The sequence below is a fragment of the Astatotilapia calliptera genome, chromosome 4 (genome assembly GCF_900246225.1).
Source record: "Astatotilapia calliptera chromosome 4, fAstCal1.2, whole genome shotgun sequence".
Classification (NCBI taxonomy): Eukaryota; Metazoa; Chordata; class Actinopteri; order Cichliformes; family Cichlidae; genus Astatotilapia; species Astatotilapia calliptera.
Window position 1 is genome coordinate 23,252,588 of NC_039305.1, and position 22,381 is coordinate 23,274,968.

Sequence of the window (22,381 nt, forward strand, 5' to 3'; positions counted from 1 at the left end):
CAACCATTAAAATATTATCAAGGCTAAGAAAATCCCCCAAAATTTATTTAATAAAGAATCTTTAATCACAAAAAGGTTTTAGCTTCATGAATGAATAAATGACTGAGAGCCAGGCTTTGGATTATTTTGGATAACGAGTATAATGTTCAGATAAGTATTACTGTTAAAACTACAATATTTCATTGAAACGTAGCTGAAAAATGAACCATTTACTTGATGTACTCTCAAAATACTACATAGGTCCAGTGTTTGAGTAAGTGTAGTTGATTACTTTTCATTGCTGAAAGTAAATACGCACATTTTAAAATACTTTCATTTTACATTTTGTTAAAGGGGTGAATTTATCGAAGCTTTATCCCTGATCAGGACGTTTTATGAAGCATTAAAGTATACTGACCACTAGATGGCGCGCTGAGACCGTTCATTGTATTGCTTCTCAAACTTTTAAAGCGCAATTGTCTTAACACACTTTAGGCGGTTCGTGTGTTAACACACGTGTGTTTTAGTGATATAAAAATCGCAGTATCCTTAAATGTAATAGTTTAATTGTTTCCTCGTTGCATTGCTTCTCAGCCTCACTATAAAATACCAACGAATCAAAGTCTACTTCTCAGTCAAAATGAAAGTAATGATATTCTATTTGAAATCATAACTTTATTCCACATTAAGCTGTTATGCAAGAAATCATCAACCCCTTACACCATAAAGGTGTGTCCCATCCAGTGACTCTCTATAAGATGCAGGTAGAGTGCCAAGTTCAGAGGTTTATTTAAAACATTTGAAATAGTCTTGGCTCGAAACAGGTAGAAAAAATAATAATGTCCTGCAGAGCGGCCGATTGTCGCTGCTGACCTAATTATTCAGCGTATGTGGACTTGACTGCAACTTGGTGGATGCGGTATTCTCGTAGTGCAGCCAGTATGTGACTTGGCTGTAGCGCCCCACCCTCAGTTTAAAACAGAAACCACCGAGGAAGTTGTGATGAAAGAAGCTTCACCTAACAGACTTTGAGTTTTGAATTTTGGTGATACTTCTATCTTCGTCCACCATGAGCACTCAGGCCGCTGACAGCATACCTGGTCCAGCAGAAAGTGAGCAGGAGCAGGGTCAGTATGAAATATGGAAATGCTGCTGAGTTAAAAGTTTTTAGTTTAATGTTTTTCTGTTTAGTTTTTTGTATGTTTTTTTGCCCCTGTGGGTGTCGTTGGACGGCGTTTCCTTCTTACTGTCACAGCGTGCTCTTAATCACGTGTCTTCCTTTGTTCAACTGACACATGTAGAAAGAAAAAGAGAGCAGTGTGCGTCATAGTGGTGCCTTAGCTGAGCTGTTGGCTACTGCAGTTTATCGGCCTTATTTCAGATGTTTGAAGATTGAAGCCATTCTCTAAAATATAAGCTTCCAATGTGGGGAAACAAAACCACAGAACTTTTATAATGTTTTTTACAGTACTTTCATAAAAAAAAACAAAAAAACAAGATTGCAGTGACTATTTTTATCTGCCTTCTTCCTGTAAGTGTGTGTGTGTGTGTGTGTGTGTGTGTGTGTGTGTGTGTGTGTGTGTGTGTGTGTGTGTGTTTAACTAACACACAAACACTGAGTTAGCAAACAGTGATTTTGAGAAGTGCACTTTTAGCCTCTAATGTTGATGCAATGTTCATTTAATGTCTGCATCTCGTTTCTCGTGCTCCTTATTCCCACCTATCTGCTCGTTAGAGTCTTTGTATCTTTATAATAAAGGCTTCTCTTTACTTTTGTCTGTGTTGTCTGCCGCTGTGTTCTGCTTTTACTGCTTTTACCTCTTCTCATCTCACTCTACATCACAGCTAAACCAATCACTGATTGCAAATCTAACTGTACATCACAAAACCAAGAGACTCTTCATTTCCAAGGGTGGAATGATTGTACATCTTTAATGACCTAAAAACAAACAAAGAGTTAGGTGTACAAGTCTGATTTTCTTTGGGATTTTCTCCAATCCACACAGGGTGAAAAGTGTACATATCTTTGGAACAAAGGCGTCGTTTTACTTTTGTCTGCTTTGCCTGCATCTGCATCCTGCTTATATACCTAAATATTTGACCCTGTGTGAAAAGGATACATAGAAACTGAAATATATACATACACTCAGTGATATTTGGTTAAATGACTCTGAGCAAGTTGCACTTCAATCAGAGACTTTCAGTCGCCAACAACAAGACTGTGCTTAAAACCCGGTTCTTTGCCAACAAACCAAATAAATTTAATAACCAGCTCTGAAAAGAAGAGCGGTCAAACATTCAGCCGGAATACTTATTGATACTTGTTGATGACTACCAAAAGTTTCTGGTTGAGGTGCAACTTGTTAAGAAAAGATTAGCAGGCATGTACCTTTATATTTGACCCTGTATGTAAACTTTTGACCCTGTGCAGATTCAAGAAAATCCAAACGAAATTCAACTTTAAATATGTATGCTGTACAATCATTTCACCTTGGAGAAAGAACAATTAAAAAAACAGTTAAATGCCCCCAAATTACCATGATATTCATGCCCACGATGAGTGAATATAAACTTCTAATCACAGCTGTAAATAAGAGTTCTCTTTATGCCTTTTATATGAGAGGATAGGGCACGAACGTACAGCTGGTTGTTATATATAACTAAAAATTTTCAAGCTCTCACATTTTGTAACATATTTACCTTGATAGTTTTAGGTCACTTTTTGAGTCTCTTTTCTATTCTCTAAATGAACTTTGACTTTCGCCGTACACGTCTCAGCTTGGCCACCTGGAGCCTGTTGTCTCTTGGATCTCTGCTCAGTAGCGAATCTGTTGCCGCAAAGCAACTAAGTTATGGATAATAACCAGAAAAATATCAGTATAACATGACTGAAATTAGTAGTTAAATTTCGTAATAGCAATTTCTGCAGTAAAAGAATCATTAATGCCTGGATCATTTTGGTTAATCATACAAAATTTTATTTTCTGAAAACTATTTCAACATGCATATAAAAACACAACAAACCACAAATGGTAACATGAGACAACATACAGTGTATTAATCTTTACTTTTTATTTTATTCATCAACAAATGCCAAAATGCTTTGCATTTGCCACAATGTAAGAACATAATAAAAAAGTTCATACTGTTTGTGCCCTGGGATGCAACAGTCTGGGCTAATATGTGAAAGCTACGAATTTCTACAAATAAACAATAATAATATCAGAAGTCAGAATGAAGGGCACAACGACTTTCATGAACTCTGAATAGTGTTTAAAAATGCTTTTTGTTGGGTTGACAGAGCCGTTGAGGATCATGCTTCTTGGAAAATGTGGTGCAGGCAAGAGCTCGAGTGGGAACACCATCCTCAATAAAATGGTGTTCTGTTCAGAGATGAAGCTGGTTGGCATCACTGTTCACTGTGAAAAAGAGTCCGCGGTGGTTGGAGATGTACCTGTTGATGTGATTGACACACCTGGGCTTTTCGAGAAGGGAAGCAACAAGGAGGACATCATCCGAGAGATTCTTCAACGCCTGAAACTCCAGGAACCAGGACCCCACGTCTTTGCATATGTTATTCCTTTAGGAAGGCTGACTCAGGAAGACCAAGACACCCACACGCTGATTGAAGCAAAGTTTGGCCCAAGAGTGTGGGACTACACCATCGTGCTGTTCACCCACGGGGATCGCCTGGAAGACAAAACAATAAACAACATCATTACTGAGAGTGACGAGAACCTCCGCAACTTCATACGCAAGTGTAGCGGTGGCTTCCACGTCTTCAACAACAAAACCCCGGAGGACCAGAAGCAGGTCACAACTTTTATGGAGAAGATCGAGACCCTGGTGGCCCTGAATGGAGGTAGTTACTACAAGACAGAGCTGTATCCTGAGAAGGAGAGGAAAATCAGAAAAAGACAGGAAAGCATCCTTGCAGAGAGAGATGAAGAAATCAGCAAAAAGGAGGGAAATCTGAGGGAGCATTACAAGGATGAAGAGCTAAAGAAGATGAAGACAAAGCTGTGGAGAAAAGAGGAGGAAAGGGCAAGAAAAGATGCAGAGGGGGAGTTGTACAGCATGTCCTACCTCATGAAGCGCATCCTGTTACTGGCTGTATTGTGTCTACTGTTATGTTGCAATCTTGGGGTAGCAGCTAAATGGCTTTGTGTTATAGGAATCATTTTGATTGTGGTGTCTTTTAAGATTTTTCCAATTATTCCAGGAAAAATACCAGGTCTTTCTAAGAAAAAGAAATAGATGAGCTTTTACTGTGTTAGTGATTTATCATTCAAATGTGTGACAGATGATATATCGAAGTGATTTAATTAACAAAAATAATTTTCATACATATTTGTCTGTCCATAGTTAGAAAATATAGTCATCTGATATCATCTCATTGATCTCATATTTAATCAGATAACAGAACTGTAAAAATGCTAATGAAAACAATATTTAAAGTACTACACAAAAGTCTCGGCCCACCACTTTTTCTTTATATTTTACTAGGAAAAAAAGTAAATGCAAGGATATGCGGACATATACATGGAAATACAATACAGAGTTTTAAAATCAATATTTGGTACGACCACCTTTTTTCTTTGACACAGTCTGAACTCTCTTATGCAGCTTTGTTCTCATTTCTTTAAGTAGTCTTCAGGAATAGTTCTGCAGGCTTCTTGAAGAATGTTTAAAGCTGTCTTTGGACGTTGACCGCTTTTTGTTCTGCTCTTTGTGAAGATGATCTCACACTGCTTCAACAATGTTGAGGTCCAGACTCTAGGGAGGTGAGTCCATGACTGATAGTGTTTTATTGGGCTTTTCTATCCGGGTATGCTTTTTCTGGCTATACTTTTATTCAAGTAATGGCTGAATATAAACTTACAGTGTGCACAAGTGCTCAATAAGTCCCACAGCATATGCCAAACTCATCCCATGAGCATGTCTGGAGTCACTGCAGCCACTACGTGTTTCTTTAGGTGAATGATTGTGGAATTAAAGCATTTTGAAATTGGATGCTGGTCTGGAGGTGGGCATATTAAGCACTTGTCAACATTGTAAATTTTGTGTATATAACTTTACATTTGCATTTTAAAATTTACTGGAAGCTTCTATTCAATTCAATTCAATTTTATTTATATAGCACCAAATCACAACATAAGGCGCTTCATAGATACAGAGAAAAACCCAACAATCATATGACCCCCTATGACCAAGCACTTTGGCGACAGTGGGAAGGAAAAACTCCCTTTTAACAGGAAGAAACCTCCGGCAGAACCAGGCTCAGGGAGGGGCGGGGCCATCTGCTGCGACCGGTTGGGGTGAGAGAAGGAAGACAGGATAAAAGACATGCTGTGGAAGAGAGACAGAGATTAATAACAGATATGATTCAATGCAGAGAGGTCTGTTAATACATAGTGAGCGAGAAAGGTGACTGGAAAGGAAAAACTCAATGCATCATGGGAATCCCCCGGCAGCCTATGTGTTTTGCAGCATAACTAAGGGAGGATTCAGGGTCACCTGGTCCAGCCCTAACTATATGCTTTAGCAAAAAGGAAAGTTTTAAGCCTAATCTTGAAAGTAGAGATAGTGTCTGTCTCCCGAATCCAAACTGGAAGCTGGTTCCACAGAAGAGGGGTCTGAAAACTGAAGGCTCTGCCTCCCATTCTACTTTTAAATACTCTAGGAACAACAAGTAGGCCTGCAGAGCGAGAGCGAAGTGCTCTAATAGGGTGATATGGTACTACAAGGTCATTGAGATAAGATGGGGCCTGATTATTTAAGACCTTGTATGTGAGGAGCAGGATTTTGAATTCAATTCTGGATTTAACAGGAAGCCAATGAAGGGAAGCCAAAACAGGAGAAATATGATCTCTCTTTCTAGTCCCTGTCAGGACTCTTGCTGCAGTTATTATAATATTATCAAGGCAAAGAAAATCCCCCAAAATTTATTTAATAAAGAATCTTAAATGACAACAAGGTTTTATCTTCATAAGCAGGGCTCTGAATCATCCCTGTTACTTTTCATTTTTAGGTTTTAACAGGAAATCCTCATGAGTGACCTAACAGATAATCTCAGGTTCCATGTAGGCTTGTAGGATATTAACTGTATGTGTCTTAAAAGCAAATGTTATGATCACAGAGTCAACCCTAAAATAAAGTACAAGCCAATAAGATTAGTTGCATCCTGTTAATGTTTGTTGAGGATTTGGAGACAAAATTCATTTATTCAATTCAATTTTATTTTATTTATATAATGCCAAATCACAACAACAGTCGCCTCAAGGTGCTTTATTTATTCATTAATGAATGAAAAAATGACTGCCACCAAGGCATCATTTGATCTTTGGATAATGATTATACCTTTCAGACAAATGTTGCAGTTAAAAATACAATATCTCATTGAAATGTAGCTGAAAAATTAACCATTAACTTGATGTTCTCTCAAAATACTACATAGGTCCGGTGTAAGTGTAGTTGATTACTTTTCATTGCTGAAAGTAAATACGCACATTTTAAAATACTTTCATTTTACATTTTGTTAAAGGGGTGAATTTATCGAAGCTTTATCCCTGATCAGGACGTTTTATGAAGCATTAAAGTATACTGACCACTAGATGGCGCGCTGAGACCGTTCATTGTATTGCTTCTCAAACTTTTAAAGCGCAATTGTCTTAACACACTTTAGGCGGTTCGTGTGTTAACACACGTGTGTTTTAGTGATATAAAAATCGCAGTATCCTTAAATGTAATAGTTTAATTGTTTCCTCGTTGCATTGCTTCTCAGCCTCACTATAAAATACCAACGAATCAAAGTCTACTTCTCAGTCAAAATGAAAGTAATGATATTCTATTTGAAATCATAACTTTATTCCACATTAAGCTGTTATGCAAGAAGTCATCAGATCTTTGATCCCTTGCACAATAAAAGTGTGTCCCATCCAGTGACTCTCTATAAGACGCGGGTAGAGTGCCAAGTTCAGAGGTTTATTTAAAACAGGCTGGGTGGAAATACTCTTGGCTCGAAACAGGTAGAAAAATAACATCTATGGACATAGGACTGCGGCCGATTGTCGCTGCTGACCTAATTATTCAGCGTATGTGGACTGGACTTTAACTTGGTGGATGCGGGGCACCCAGCAGGTCACGTGACTGTAGAGCCCCACCCTCAGTTTGAAACAGAAAGCACCGAGGAAGCTGTGTAAAAAAAAAGTTTCACCTAACAGACTTGCTTTGAGATCCAATCAGGACTGTCAGGCCAGCGAGGACAAGTTAACCGACGTCTACAGTTTTGGTGATACTTCTGTCTTCGTCCACCATGAGCACTCAGGCCGCTGACAGCATACCTTGTCCAGCAGAAAGTGAGCAGGAGCAGGGTCAGTATGAAATATGGAAATGCTGCTGAGTTAAAAGTTTTTAGTTTAATGTTTTTATTCTATTTTTTGTATGTCTGTATGTATTTTTCCCCTGTGGGTGTAGTTGGTGTAGTTACAGCATGTTCTTAAGCACGTGTCTACCCTTGTTCAGCTGACACATGTAGAAAGAAAAAGAGAGCAGTGTGAGTCATACTGGTGCTTTAGCTGAGCTGTTGGCTACTGCAGTTTATAGGGCTTGTTTCAGATGTTTGAAGATGGAAGCCAATATATACAATATGACATTACAATGGGGAGAAAACAAAACCAGATAATATAATTAATATGATATGTTAATTTTTTTTACAGTACTTTAATAAAAATAAAATTCCAAAATGGCAGTGACTCTTTTTATCTGCTTTCTTCCTGTAAGTGTGTGTGTGTGTGTTTAATTAACACACCTACACCAAGTTAGCCAACAGTGATTTTGAGATGTGTAATTAAACTACAGTACTGTTAGCCTCTAATGTTCATTTAATGTCTCCATCTCACTCTCGTGCTCCTTATTCCCACTTTTGTAGAGGTCACCTAAGGTCATTCAGCCCCTTTCTTTACTGGTGGTCTAACCTGTGAAAAGGTTGTGAAACATAATATCACTATTGGATATTGTTTATCATTATCACACTCTTAAAAGTAAAAAACTAGGTTAACACATATTAGTTAAAATAAAGTATGCATTCTGTCAGAGAAAAAAATTATTTGCTGGAGTAATATAATGTTATGAAACATTGATAGTTAGTGATCCGCAGCCTTTTCATTTGAGCTAAAAACACTTCATTTAATTATAGGCTATTTATAAACAGAATACCTTTAACCCACACAAGATGATGCAACAGACCTTAAGACCTTCATTAAGGGCCTGCATAGAAACATTTCCAATGTTTTGGAAATTTTCATCACATGAATGGTTGACCTCTGATGACCTCTAGAAGCCTTTATTAATATATTTAAAATGATAGTGGCACAAAAGAAAATTTTTGCAGCGCAAACGTTTGACACCATTCTTGTGGCATTTGAAGAAGGTGGGATGGGCGTTTTTGAGCAAGTTGCATCTCAATCATAGACTTTCAGTCTCCAACAACAGGACTAAGCTTAAAACCCGGTTCTTTGCCAACAAAGCAAATAATTTTGATAAACTGTACCAGTTCTGCAAAGAAGAACGGTTAAACATTATGCCACACACTTGTTGATGACTACCAGAAGTTTCTGGTTGAGGTGCAACTTGTTAACAAAAGATTAGTAGGCATCTATTTTCTGAAAAAGTAAGATAAGAAAAAAATATTTCAAAAGGCATATAAAAACAAAACAAGCCACAAATGCTAACATGAGACAACATACAGTGTATTACTTTACTTTTTATTTTATTCATCAACAAATGCCAAAATGCTTTGCATTTTCCACAATGTAAAAACATAATAAAAAAGTTCATACTGTTTGTGCCCTGGGATGCAACAGTCTGGGCTAATATGTGAAAGCCACGGATTTCTACAAATAAACAATAATAATATCAGAAGTCAGAATGAAGGGCACAACGACTTTCATGAACTCTGAATAGTGTTTAAAAATGCTTTTTGTTGGGTTGACAGAGCCGTTGAGGATCATGCTTCTTGGAAAATGTGGTGCAGGCAAGAGCTCGAGTGGGAACACCATCCTCAATAAAATGGTGTTCTGTTCAGAGATGAAGCTGGTCGGCATCACTGTTCACTGTGAAAAAGAGTCCGCGGTGGTTGGAGATGTACCTGTTGATGTGATTGACACACCTGGGCTTTTCGAGAAGGGAAGCAACAAGGAGGACATCATCCGAGAGATTCTTCAACGCCTGAAACTCCAGGAACCAGGACCCCACGTCTTTGCATATGTTATTCCTTTAGGAAGGCTGACTCAGGAAGACCAAGACACCCACACGCTGATTGAAGCAAAGTTTGGCCCAAGAGTGTGGGACTACACCATCGTGCTGTTCACCCACGGGGATCGCCTGGAAGACAAAACAATAAACAACATCATTACTGAGAGTGACGAGAACCTCCGCAACTTCATACGCAAGTGTAGCGGTGGCTTCCACGTCTTCAACAACAAAACCCCGGAGGACCAGAAGCAGGTCACAACTTTTATGGAGAAGATCGAGACCCTGGTGGCCCTGAATGGAGGTAGTTACTACAAGACAGAGCTGTATCCTGAGAAGGAGAGGAAAATCAGAAAAAGACAGGAAAGCATCCTTGCAGAGAGAGATGAAGAAATCAGCAAAAAGGAGGGAAATCTGAGGGAGCATTACAAGGATGAAGAGCTAAAGAAGATGAAGACAAAGCTGTGGAGAAAAGAGGAGGAAAGGGCAAGAAAAGATGCAGAGAGGGAGTTGTACAGCATGTCCTACCTCATGAAGAGCATCCTGTTACTGGCTGTATTGTGTCTACTGTTATGTTGCAATCTTGGGGTGTCTTTGAAGAAAAAGAAATAGATGAGCTTTTACTGTGTTAGTGATTTATCATTCAAATGTGTGACAGATGATATATCGAAGTGATTTAATTAACAAAAATAATTTTCATACAAATTTTTCTGTCCATAGTTAGAAAATATAGTCATCTGATATCATCTCATTGATCTCATATTTAATCAGATAACAGAACTGTAAAAATGCTAATGAAAACAATATTTAAAGTACTACACAAAAGTCTCGGCCCACCACTTTTTCTTTATATTTTACTAGGAAAAAAAGTAAATGCAAGGATATGCGGACATATACATGGAAATACAATACAGGGTTTTAAAATCAATATTTGGTACGACCACCTTTTTTCTTCGACACAGTCTGAACTCTCTTATGCAGCTTTGTTCTCATTTCTTTAAGTAGTCTTCAGGAATAGTTCTGCAGGCTTCTTGAAGAATGTTTAAAGCTGTCTTTGGATGCTGACCGCTTTTTGTTCTGCTCTTTGTGAAGATGATCTCACACTGCTTCAATGAAGTTGAGGTCCAGACTCTGGGGAGCTCGGTCCATGACTGATAATGTTTTATTGTGTTTTTCTATCCGGGTATGCTTTTTCTGGAATAACAGTGTGTTTGGAATCATTGTCGTGTCATAAAATGAAGCACTGATTGACACATTGACACATGATGGATCGAATCTGATGGTACTTTTCTGTGTTCAAATTTCAAATGATTTAACTCAGGAGTTTCACTTTTGGATTCATTCATATGACCAGTTGCCACTGATTTTCCATTTGTCCAGTTGTTGTGTAATTTGGCATACCTCAGTCTTTTTTAGATTTTTTTCCTTCTTTAAAAATGACATCTTGACAGCCATCTTTTCCACCGAGACCATTCCTGATGTGGTTTCAGTGAACAGTAGATCTCTCAGGTCGTGTGTCCAGCTTGGAGCTGAAAAAATATATATATATTGCTTGTAGCATAGCTGAGCCACTGTGTGAGAGCTGAGCAGCGAAAGGAAATTAAGTGAGGAGCCGGCTCTCGCTCAATAGGAGTCGACTCTTCTGATTCACTACAAAGCACTCTGTAAGCACGGCTCTTAGAGGTGATGCTTTTGTGCATGACACATTATCGAACGTTATGTTGTGTGTCATGGATACTGTTGACTCCAATTCTCCCAACCACTATGTCGAGCTGAGACAGCAAGACCGAGACAGCGAGACCAAGACAAGACCGAGGGATCCTAGCCCAAGACAAGACCAAGACCAAAGTCCGTCGAGACAAGACAAGAACAAGACCACGTGGTCTAGAGACCAAGACCGGTCTCGAGACATCCAACTCTAGTACCGAGCATCCTCTAGTGTTAACGTGATAGCGTTCCATAATGTAAAAATGAAAATGTACAGGCTCTGAAATGTACTCAAAGTATGAAAGTAAAAATAATCTCCTTAAAGCACAATTCAACTAATCATATTTGTACAAAGGTAACTGAACCATGGTATATTATATTAATATAAGAATAAAATACGGTTAGTACATGATAATAAAACATTTTCGGATTTAATTCTAATGGATGTGCTTTAAATGCAGTGAAAAAGAATTTTAATAAATAACTATTTTCTGTTCTGATTGTGGGTGAAAGTAAAATGAGTACAGTCAGGGTTTAAAGTGAAACTCAGTAGGTGAGTCTGTGTAGTGGCTCAGCATAGGTGAAAGAACCACACAATCATTTCTAATCAGCACACTGTACTGCCACAGTTTTTTAATAGTTTTTCTACTATAAAACTTGTAAAACTCAGCTTCTCTTTGTTTTCTTAGAAGAGGCAATGATGCATATAAATAGTTTTTAAGTGTTTTTGTGGATATTTTGTTAATTCCATTTACATATAGGAGAATTTCACCTACTTCACTGAAGAGGTGTGCCATCCTGCCTAGACATCTTGCCCCTCCTTTACTATTACTATTAAATAAATTAACTCCTAAATAACTAAAAGGCAAGATTTATGAAGTTATCATGAGCTAATTCCGACCGGTCACAACAGTTCATTTTACATAACTGCTATCACTTCCAGACGTTTCTTTTCTAAATAAACAGAATAGCTCTTGGCCACTTTACTAGAAAACATAGATTTACCAATTACAGACACTCACTTGTTACACACTCAAATGTCCTTAGTTATTTATTATGCTAACATTAATGTTAGCCTGCTTTAAGTAGAGAAAGGTCAATTAACATCAGTGTTATTCCACGTTACCTGGATTATATTTATATTCAGAAATATAAAGAGATTAGTTAGCATATGTTTGCTCCAGAGGATGATCCACAGTGATGTGCATCCATTGTGTTCTGCAACCGCGCATTGACTGACTTTTCCCAGCGGAAGATCGTCCAGCATGCAGCAGCAGATTATTATATAGGCAACTGTGTACTGTCTGTAATTGGTAAATTATATTTTCTGCTGTATTTAGAAAAAGGGACGACCACTTTATTTGAATAAATAAATAAACAAAATGCAGGTATACGGAGGAACCTCAAATGTCCCAGTTTTACACTAGGACATGAACACAGCTCAAGTTTGCGGATCTCGGCGAAGCTGGCAGTGTGAAGTTTGTCTCAAAATTATACATATTATACACATTTGTAAATCATACCGTACGTGCACTTGCCCTTTTTTAGGTTTCTCTCCATATATAAATAGCGACTGTAAATGTCAGTTTAAATCGTCTTACCTGTAAAACTTGCCGTCTTTACCGGAAGTCAATGTACACACCTTAACGACTGGGCGTGTTTATTTTTTCCAGTGTAACTGAAAAGTTAAGTTTCATTTTCCTGTTCTGGAACATCATCTGCTATCTAGTCGGCGACACAGGTAAGTCCCTATTCTGGTGTTTCGCCTCTCTGTTCTTTTTTTTTTTTTTTAAGTAATATATAGTGTTTTTATACATGGATAACGGATGTATGATTGCTAGAACTTGTGCAAAGATGTGCTGTCTATTTGCTCTCCTGTGGTTTCTGATGTTATAGACCTTAGTGTTACTGTAATTACAGAATGTAACTTTGTTTATACATATACATGCACACACACATATCTATATAAGGGGCATTTGTGTATACAGTAGATTTGTTGATTTGGATAGTGATAGCAGTTAAGTCTAAACGGCTAAGCTATATGGATAATATGGGTAAAAGTACGTGGTAAGAGTCTTCATCTTTGTATTCAGATGTTTTCAGTCTCATTGCTTTTCCTTCCTTCCTGTCACCCACAGAGGAACAACAGAATTACTTACAATTAGATTAAAATGTTAAAAGCTAATAGAAAATGCAAGATTTATCTCATATAAAAAGTGCCACATATAGTGTGGTGCATATATTTGAAAAAAAAAAAACTTTTTTATTTATCTGTGTTGATAGATTAAAATTACAAAATGGAAGAAGGAAGAACTAGCCTGAAGAAAAGAAAGAGAGTCACGGATGAGAAAGATGACAAGAGTAAGTCCTTCGGGTCATTTTACCCTGAAGATCTATTTATTTAAAATATATTTCTGTGTACGCAGTAGAATTTTTCTGAAGCTGTTGATGTTGCAGGCTATAATGAGACATGGCAGTTTTGAGGGTACTTCCTATTCTCTATTGTCCTCCTAGTTGTTAAATGCATATATATGATATATATGCCTAAATGAAACTGCCTTTCTTTTGTTCCTTCAGATAAAGACATGCATAATTACATTAAAATTATCTTCCGTGATTGCATGATTTTGGCAGATATGGCAGAATGGCTGACCCTCTCTGTGCCTGGTTCTGCCCGGGTCTTCTTGTTTTTCTTTGCCACTGTCACCAAAGTGCTTGCTCATAAGGGGTTATCTGATTTTGGGGGTTTTCTCTGTATTATTGCAGGGTCTGTACCTGTTGTTGTGATTTGGTGCTATATAAATAAAACTGAATTGAATTATAAATATTTGCATTATCACAACTATTACAATGAAAGTAGGAAATACTCCCACAACTGGCATCTCTCTTTATACAACCTCTACAATTGCAAATTATTAGTACATTGTAAATTGACCATGAAAATACATTTACATTATTTTTTTAATGGAGAAATTACTTCTTCCTTTTTTTTGGTGTTGCAAAAAACAGACCTCTGGCGTGTAAAATGTGGAGACAAAAAGGGTTGGATGGATGTAGAGAAGTTGGGAAAAGGTAAGTACAGTCTTACCTTTCTTACCAGTCTTTCCTTTTCTATTTTTGTACATACAGTGAAATATATAAATAAATAAATAAATAAATATATAAATAAATAAATAAATGATTTTTCATTAAAACGATTACGTTTTTCTTTATAACTATAGGTAAGGATTGTATTGAGTTTGAAGGCTCCTTTTACAGTCCACCTGAGTTTGAGAAGCTTGCAGGAAAAGATTCATGTAGAAAATGGAAGTCATCTATTTACCACAAGAAAGCTCCTCTGCACTATTGGTTCAAGGTACTTTTTTTTTTTTTTTGCATTTCTGTGAATCTACAAAAATCTGATTTCACTAAATAAACTGTTGAATTAACTTATCACAGAGAGGTTACCTAACCACTACAGGATATAGACAAAAAAAAAGAAAACGACAATCATCAGACCTTGAGTCCCAGGACCTCTTAACAGGTTTGTCTGCTCTTTCTTCTATCTGTGCCTCAAAACCAGAGAATGTTTGAGAATATGAACCAAAAGCATGCAAACATTATTGTAATATTTTTAATAAGCTCTTTCAAAACTTCAGTAATTTTGACAAATACCCTACAGAAGTTGAGAAAAAAAGAGTTGCAATTCTCTTTATCTCGGCCTCCAACTTTCCCTCATCCAACGCCTGCAACTTGTCCAAAATGCTGCAGCACGTTTTTTAAGTGGCACCAGAAAACCTGATCATATTACACCTGTGTAAGCCAACCTTCACTGGCTTCCCGTCAAATACTGTATTGTTTTTGAAATCCTTTTGTACACTTTTAATTTTAAATAACTTGGCGCCCAGCTACTTAATCGACCTCCTTGACCTATATACCCCCAAGAGAGCACTTAGATCCTCTAATCAATGGCTCTTAGTGCAACCAATGTCCAGATGAAAGACTAGGGGGCATTGTGCTTTTGCTATTGCTCCACCTAAACTTTGGAATATTCTGGCGATTGATGTCCGTCCATCGGAATCCATTCAATATTTCAAGTCACGTTTAAAAATCCACCTGTTTAAGCTAGCCTTCGAAACAAATTAGATTTTAACTTCTACCCGTATCAAGTTTGTGCCACGCCACTTACCTTTAACTATTCCGTAATGATAACTGTATTTTTTTTGTTCTTCTATTGTTGTAATCCCGCAATACGGCACTTGTGTGAAAATTGAATTGAAACTGAGAAAAAGTTACAAAAATCTCAGTTTACGTTGTTATATTTTAAACATTTCTATTTCTTGAAAGAATATTACAAGGAAGTTCATAATGAAGATGTCATGGTCCGGAGTCTGTGACTCCGTGTTTATGTTTTAGTTCATTATTATTCTGTGGTTTTGGGTACCTTGGGTGGTACTCTTCTGTTTCATGGTTCATGTTTCTATGTTCTGTGTCCCCCAGTCTGTGTTAAGTTGGTGTGTTATGTCATTACATGTATGTGTTTCCTGTTTTACTTTGAAGGTCCGTGTCTGATCTCAGTGTGTTCAGGTTACTTTTCCCCTGTCTTGTCAGGTCGAATTACTCCCAGCTGTGCCCTCCTTTTGTGTCTCATTCCCTCGTTATCCTTCTGTGTATTTAAACCTCGTGTCTGCCTCTGTTAGTTGCTGGTTTGTCTGTGTTGTTCCCCTCGGTCTTCCTGCGTCTCGCCGTCCGTCTCTCTGTGTATTTCCCCATACCTCCCTGCATCTTCGTTCTGGTTTGTTTTGTTAGTTTTGCCCAGTTTAGGTTTTCCAGTTTAATGTTCACCTGCCACTTCTGTTTGTATCTAGTCCTGTTCAATAAATACTCACCTGCATCAGAGCTGCTGCATTTTGGGTCCCATCTTCAACTCCACACGTCCGCCACCCCGGACACGACAGAAAATGAGGATGGAGAAGAGGATGATGAGGATATGGATGAAGATGATGTATGGGCAGATAAATGGGAAGATAAAGAAGCTACACAGATTTCTATCTCTTCTTCTGAAGAAGAGAGTGCGGAAGATCATGTTAAAGATATAGATGACGATGGAGAAGAGGAAGATGAGGATATAGATGCAGTTGATGTCAGTAACGATGAGCCTAGCACTGAGGAAGATGAGGATGAAGAAGATGATAATGATGAGGATGAGACTGTGCCTGCTGTTGCCTCTAACCATACTGGCAGCAGTGGTATCAAAGGTGACATTTCCAATATATTTCCTATTGGTATGTTTGGATAACAAAGACCTTGTTTGTGTATGAAAATAACTCTTCCTCTTTTTTCAGCAAGTGTAACACCTATGATGAAAGAAGTAAAGGGTATTGTTAACATCCCTCCTGAGGCAAGACAGATTATTTTATTTAAATGATTCACTGTGCTTTACATTGCTGGAAGTTTTGAATATGTCACTGATCTGAGATTACTCTACACCAGCACCGTCATTAAGCTAGAAATGTGGCAAATACTATGGTTCAGCATGACATACAAAATTACAAATGTATGCTTTACCCCATCCAGTCCAATTATTCATAATAAATACTAAAATATTCTTCATTGTTTTTAAAACAGAAGAGTACACATCATCCTGACATGCCAAGATCTGAAGTCAGTGGAAATAACAGAGATGTGGCACAAAACACAGCAATCAAACAGCTGAATGTTAAGAAACAACCTGAAGAGAAACTGAGTGAGTTATTCAAACACTAAAAGCACTTGATTTACATTTTTACATTTACAAATGTTTTAGCACATGTGTCCACACAGATAACTACTATAGTAGTTTTGTTTGCAGTTTGAATAAGTATTATTTACTTTCCAAAAGACACTAAACAGCCATTTTATTTGGTACACCTGTCCCATCCATCCATCCATCCATCCATCCATCCATCCATCCATCCATCCATCCATCCATCCATCTTCTTCCACTTATCCGGGGCCGGGTCACAGGGGCAGCAGCCCAAGCAGAGAAGCCCAGACCTTCCTCTCCCCTGTCACCTCCTCCAGCTTGTCTGGGAGAACACCAAGGCTTTCCCAGGCCAGCCAAGAGATATAATCTCTCCAATGTGTCCTGGGTTTGCCCCGGGGCCTCCTCCTGGTGGAACATGGCCGGAACACCTCACCCGTCTAGGAGGCATCTTTGTCAGACGCATGAACCACCTCAGCTGGCTCCTTTCGATGTGAAGGAGCAGCTGCTCTACTCTTAGACTCTCTTTCGTAGCCTTCTGCTACTTGGCTGTACCTAGAAATTCTGTCCATAAAAATTACAAACAGAATCAGTGACATCACCCACAGGAACGAGTCCAACTTATTACCGGCTATGCGGACAAACCTCTTGCAACGGTTGTATCAGGATTGAATGGCGGGTAGCAATGGGCCAGACACCCCATATTCCCGGAGTACCCCCCACAGGTTACACAGAGGGATATGGTCGAATGCCTTCTCCAAGTCCACAAAACACATGTAGACTGGTTGGGCAAACTCCCATGCACCCTCAAGTATCCTTGAGAGGATAAATAGCAGATCCAGTGTTCCACAACCAGAACAAAAATAGCATTGTTCCTCCTGTATCCAAGGTTAGACTAAAGGACAAACTCTCCTTCCAGCACCATGGCAGAGAGCTTCCCAGGTAGGCTGAGGACTGTGATCCCCCTATAGTTGGAGCACACCTTCCAGTTCCCTTTCTTAAAGATGGGAACCAACTCGGTCTGCCAGTCCAGGGGTACTGCCCCTGATCTTCATGCCTTCAGTAACGCGTGGCAGACCTCGACCACCCTAGGGGCTCTGCCACCAAGGAGCTTTTTGACTTCCTCAGTGACCTCGCCCCCGGACATTGGCAACTTCAAGGAAGTCCTCGAAGTATTCCTTCCACCGCCCGACAATTTTCACAGTCGAAGTCAGCAGTGCTCCACCTGCACTATACACAGTGTGGGTAGAGCACCACTTTCCCCCCCTAAGTGACCTGACGGTTTGCCAGAATCTGTTCGAGGCGGTCTGAAAGTCTTTTTCCATGGCCTCTCCAAACTCCTCCCAGACCCAAGTTTTTGCTTCAGCTACTGCCTGCACCGCATTCCGCTTGGCCTGTCGGTACCTGTCAGCTGCCTCCGGGGTCCCACAGGCTAACCAAGCCCGATAGGACTCCTTCTTCAGCCTGGTGGCTCCCTTCACCTCTGTTGTCCACTGTTTGGTTCGGGGGTTACCACCACAACAGGCACCAACCACATGGCGGCCACAACTCACTGCAGCGGCTTTGGCTGTGGAGATGCTGAACATGGTCCATTCGGACTCAATGTCCCCAGTCTCCCTTGGAATGCTGTTGAAGCTCTGCCAGAGATGTGCGTTGAAGATCTCACGGACCTGGGCCTCTCCTAGACGTTCCCAGCACACCCTCACTATACGTTTAGGTGTGCCAGGTCCGAGTGTCCAGAACATATGGCATTAGGTCTGGTGATACGATTACAAAATCGATCATCGACCTGCGGCTTAGAGCATCCTGGTGCCATACTTATGGACACTCTTATGTTTGAACATGGTGTTCATTATGACCAAACTGTGGTTTGCACAGGAGTCCAACCTCAAAACACTGCTCAGGTTCAGATCCAGGAGGCCGTTCCTCCCAGTCACGCTCCTCCAGGTCTCTCTGTCGTTGCACACGTGAGCATTGAAGTCTCCCAGTAGGACAACAGCTGTCCAGTTGCTCATTAATGAAAATATCTAATCAGCCAATCACATGACAGCAACTCATTGAAGACATGGAGACATGGACCAGATGATCTGCTGAAGATCAGACTGAACATCAAACTAATTCTAATAATCCCAAAGTGCACATGCTCATATTTTAATTACTTTTCTTTTTTCAGAGAAGACAACAACAAGCACAATTTCAATACCTGGGAAACTTGCCCCGAAGATTAAAGAAGCTTATGGTATCGTTAATAGCCTTCCTGAGGTAAGATGGAGGAAGTTTCTTCAAAATATTTTACAGCACGTTACAGTGCTGGTAGTTTCCACCCTCATGAAAATACAGCTGATTCAAAATTACTTTTATCTTTTAATCCAGCATTGTCCTTTTTTTTTTTTCTTTTTTTTTTGGCCTGTCCCCAGCCTTGCCGTATTGGTCTATTTGATTCACCTTTGCTTTTATTGTTTATTTTATTGTATTTTCACTTGCTAAACACGGGACAGACTTGACTGGGGAAAAAAAAAGGGGAGAAAGAAAGAGGGAAAGAAAAACAGCGGGGAAGAGGAACAGAGATAAAGGGCAAAAAACAAAAACCAACAAAATAAGCAGACAAAAAACACATATCAATCACCTGGATCACCTGTTGAGAAAGGAAAAAGAGAAAACAAGCAAAAAAAAAGTGCAATATAATAAACAACATCATCGCAATGATCTATGTGAATATAACAGTAAATACTAAATATTAGTACTAAATTATTATTAAACGTTATTGTGCAGCACGTAGGATCGACAGCACACAGTGTGCTTTGAGGTAGGAGCCAAAAGGGGTGTAGTTTGTGTGTGTGATCACCCGTGTGTACACCTGTGAGCATGAGCGCGCTTCTATGTAACAGGTTCCTTCATGTAATGATCTGCTAGAGGGTGTGGGGAGCCACAGCCCCGTCCTCCAGGGTATGAAGCAGGTATGGAGGAGATCAAGACTCCAGACATCCAGAGGCCCCCAGAACACAAGAGACCAAGGAAGACCAACAGAGGGGCAGCTGCGCCACTGTCCCCGAACGAGCTGAGGAGAGCCCCAGATGAGGGGTCACTCAGCAGCCGTGGCGCAGAAGCCAGGGGGGGTTGCAGTGACGCGCCCGTGAGCAGCCAGCTGCGCCAGAGCGACCGAGCCCCAGGCCGAGAGGCCGAGGGCACCCCACCCCCGAAGGGGCCCAAGTGAGCCCCAGGCTCCAGGCCCCTACAAGCAGCCACCAGGAGTGAGCCGGTGCGTACCTGGATGCCAATCTCCGGGCACAAAGAAGCACCAATGCACCGATGTCTGAGGGCATCTGCCACTGGCCTGAGATGTCCCTAGAGAGGTGGCGTCAGATACCCAACCTGACATATAGACACAAACAAACAGGCACACACAGATACAAACATCCATTCCCACCCTCATGCTCTCATATGCAATTACTCAGCACTCACCCAACGTGGAGACAGACATAAATAGACACTGTACACACAATCACACTCCCCAAGCGTACTCTAAGCCCCAGATCTAGGTACCCTTGCCCCTGGAGGGGGAAACTGCGCCCAGACCCAGGTAGTGTTACCTTTTTCCCTGGGGTGGAGAGAAGCAGGAATAGTTCTCCAGGCTTTTTGAAGGACATTCAAAGCTCTTCTTTGGATGTTGGCTGCCTTCTGTTCTGTTCTCTGACAAGATGATCCCACACTGCTTCACTAATGTTGAGGTCAAAGCTGTGGGGCGGCCAATCCATGACGGACAGTGTTCCATTGTGTGTTAAAGATATTTCTAATTTATTTTCAACCAATGCCTCACACTTGAACATGTGTTTCAAACGGATCTTGTTTAAAATTGCTTTCAAAATAAAACTGTCCAACTTGAGGTGAATGTTTTTATGGTTTGGTGCTATATGAATACAAATTGATTAAATTGAATTTTGCTCAAAATGATTTTCATAATAAAACTGCATATTATTTTCCTGATCTACTTTTACTCCATCCAAACTTACCTTTCAAAAGAAATTATAAATAAGGGTACTAATATATAATTGACTATCTTTGCACCAGAAGACTAGACATCATCCTGACACGACAAGATCTGAAGTCAGTGGAAATAACAGAGATGTGGCAACAAACACAGCAATCAAACAGCTGAATGTTAAGAAAGAACCCCAAGAGGAACTGAGTGAGTTGTTCAAACACTAAAAGCACTTGAATGTTGAAATTCTATTTTGTGCATTTTTTGTAGAAGTAGTAGAAATCCGGTTGCAATCTATTTTCTTTGCTCTCTTTCTATTGTCTGCTGTTCCTTCTATCATAACCCAAAACCAGAGAACTTTGGAAAATATTAATCAAAAGCATGCAAACATTGTAGTATTATTTTTAATCAGTTGTTTTAAAACCTTTAAAGAATATACCAAGGAAGTTCAGAAAAAGGAGTATGCATTAGCTCAGAACTAGTTATGAAAATCTTAGTGTACATGGTAATATTTTAAACATTTATATCCCTTTTGTACAAGAACACAAGGAAGATCGTGTTAAAGATCAAGATGAAGAACAAGAAGATGAGCACATGGATGAAGATGTTGTTGGTGATGATGAGCCTAGCACTGAGGAAGATGAGGATGAAGAAAGTGATAATGATGAGGAAGAGACTGTGCCTGCTGTTGCCTCTAACCATACTGGCAGCAATGGTATCAAAGGTGACATTTCCAATATATTTCTTATTGGTATGTTTGGATAACAAAGACCTTGTTTGTGTATGAAAATAACTCTTCCTCTTTTTTCAGACAGAGTAACAAGTGCAATTCCAACACCTGGAAAACATGCATTACAGATGAAAGAAGTAAAGGGTATGGTTAACATCCCTCCTGAGGCAAGACAGATTATTTTATTTTAATATTTTACTGTACTTTACATTGCTGGATGTTTTGAATATGTCACTGATCTGAGATTACTCTACACCAGCACCGTCATTAAGCTAGAAATGTGGCAAATACTATGGTTCAGCATGACATACAAAACAAATTACAAATGTAAGCTTTTACCCAATACAGTCCAATTATTCACAATAAATATTAAAATATCCTTCATTGTTTTTAAAACAGAAGAGTACACATCATCCTGACATGCCAAGATCTGAAGTCAGTGGAAATAACAGAGATGTGTCACAAAACACAGCAATCAAACAGCTGAATGTTAAGAAAGAACCTGAAGAGAAACTGAGTGAGTTGTTCAAACACTAAAAGCACTTGAATATTGTGTTGAGCTTCTATTTTGTGTACTTTTTGTTGAAGTAGAAGAAAAACAGTTTCAGTCTATTTTCTACAAGTTTCAAGGTTGTCCTTTAAGAGCTTTTCTTACTTTATGTCAGCATTTACAAATATTTTAGTACATTTCGGGCATTCGTGGCTCAAGAGTTGGCAGTTCGTCTTGTAATCAGACAGTCTTGGTCGTTGTGTCCTTGGGCAAGACACTTCACCTACCGCCTACTGGTGATGGCTAGAGGGGCTGATGGCGCGATATGGCAGCCTCGCTTCTGTCAGTCTGCTCCAGGGCAGCTGTGGCTACAACTGTGGCTGCCTCCACCAGTGTGTGAATGCGAGAGTGACTGAATAGTGGAATTGTAAAGCGCTTTGAGGGCCCCTAAAAGCGGAATATAAATGCAATCTATTATTATTATTATTATTATTATTATTATTATTATTATATGTGCGCACA

The 22,381-nt window shown here is 39.4% G+C and overlaps 3 protein-coding genes across 4 annotated transcripts in view; all 3 read left to right on the forward strand.

Moving 5' to 3' along the window:
* The first annotated feature begins 787 nt into the window (after positions 1-787).
* Positions 788-10,056, forward strand: LOC113021116 (GTPase IMAP family member 7-like). Of its 2 annotated transcripts, XM_026165572.1 has the most exons (3): positions 788-1,106; positions 3,281-4,125; positions 9,820-10,056. In XM_026165572.1, exons 1-3 carry the CDS (start codon positions 1,049-1,051, stop codon positions 9,841-9,843), a joined length of 927 nt encoding a protein of 308 aa, XP_026021357.1. In that variant the 5' UTR covers positions 788-1,048; the 3' UTR covers positions 9,844-10,056. The 2 variants fall into 2 exon arrangements, with proteins under 2 accessions (XP_026021357.1, XP_026021356.1); XM_026165571.1 differs by lacking the exon at positions 9,820-10,056 and having other exon boundaries at positions 3,281-4,449.
* On the forward strand, positions 6,990-10,056 carry LOC113021117 (GTPase IMAP family member 7-like). Its single transcript, XM_026165573.1, has 2 exons — positions 6,990-7,352; positions 8,975-10,056. The coding sequence occupies exons 1-2, from the start codon at positions 7,295-7,297 to the stop codon at positions 9,841-9,843; spliced, it is 927 nt and encodes a 308-aa protein (XP_026021358.1). The 5' UTR covers positions 6,990-7,294; the 3' UTR covers positions 9,844-10,056.
* A 3,175-nt stretch (positions 10,057-13,231) lies between these two features.
* LOC113021570 (helicase SWR1-like) overlaps positions 13,232-22,381 on the forward strand; it is a 39,965-nt gene continuing 30,815 nt past the window's right edge. Inside the window, exons 1-12 of the mRNA XM_026166311.1 lie at positions 13,232-13,299; positions 13,948-14,010; positions 14,160-14,293; positions 14,377-14,461; positions 15,984-16,175; positions 16,263-16,318; positions 16,546-16,663; positions 18,834-18,922; positions 20,729-20,846; positions 21,181-21,363; positions 21,451-21,536; positions 21,769-21,886. Of these exons, the coding sequence (XP_026022096.1) occupies positions 13,236-13,299; positions 13,948-14,010; positions 14,160-14,293; positions 14,377-14,461; positions 15,984-16,175; positions 16,263-16,318; positions 16,546-16,663; positions 18,834-18,922; positions 20,729-20,846; positions 21,181-21,363; positions 21,451-21,536; positions 21,769-21,886 (1,306 nt within the window). The 5' untranslated portion in view covers positions 13,232-13,235. The remainder of the gene's footprint in view (positions 13,300-13,947; positions 14,011-14,159; positions 14,294-14,376; positions 14,462-15,983; positions 16,176-16,262; positions 16,319-16,545; positions 16,664-18,833; positions 18,923-20,728; positions 20,847-21,180; positions 21,364-21,450; positions 21,537-21,768; positions 21,887-22,381) is intronic.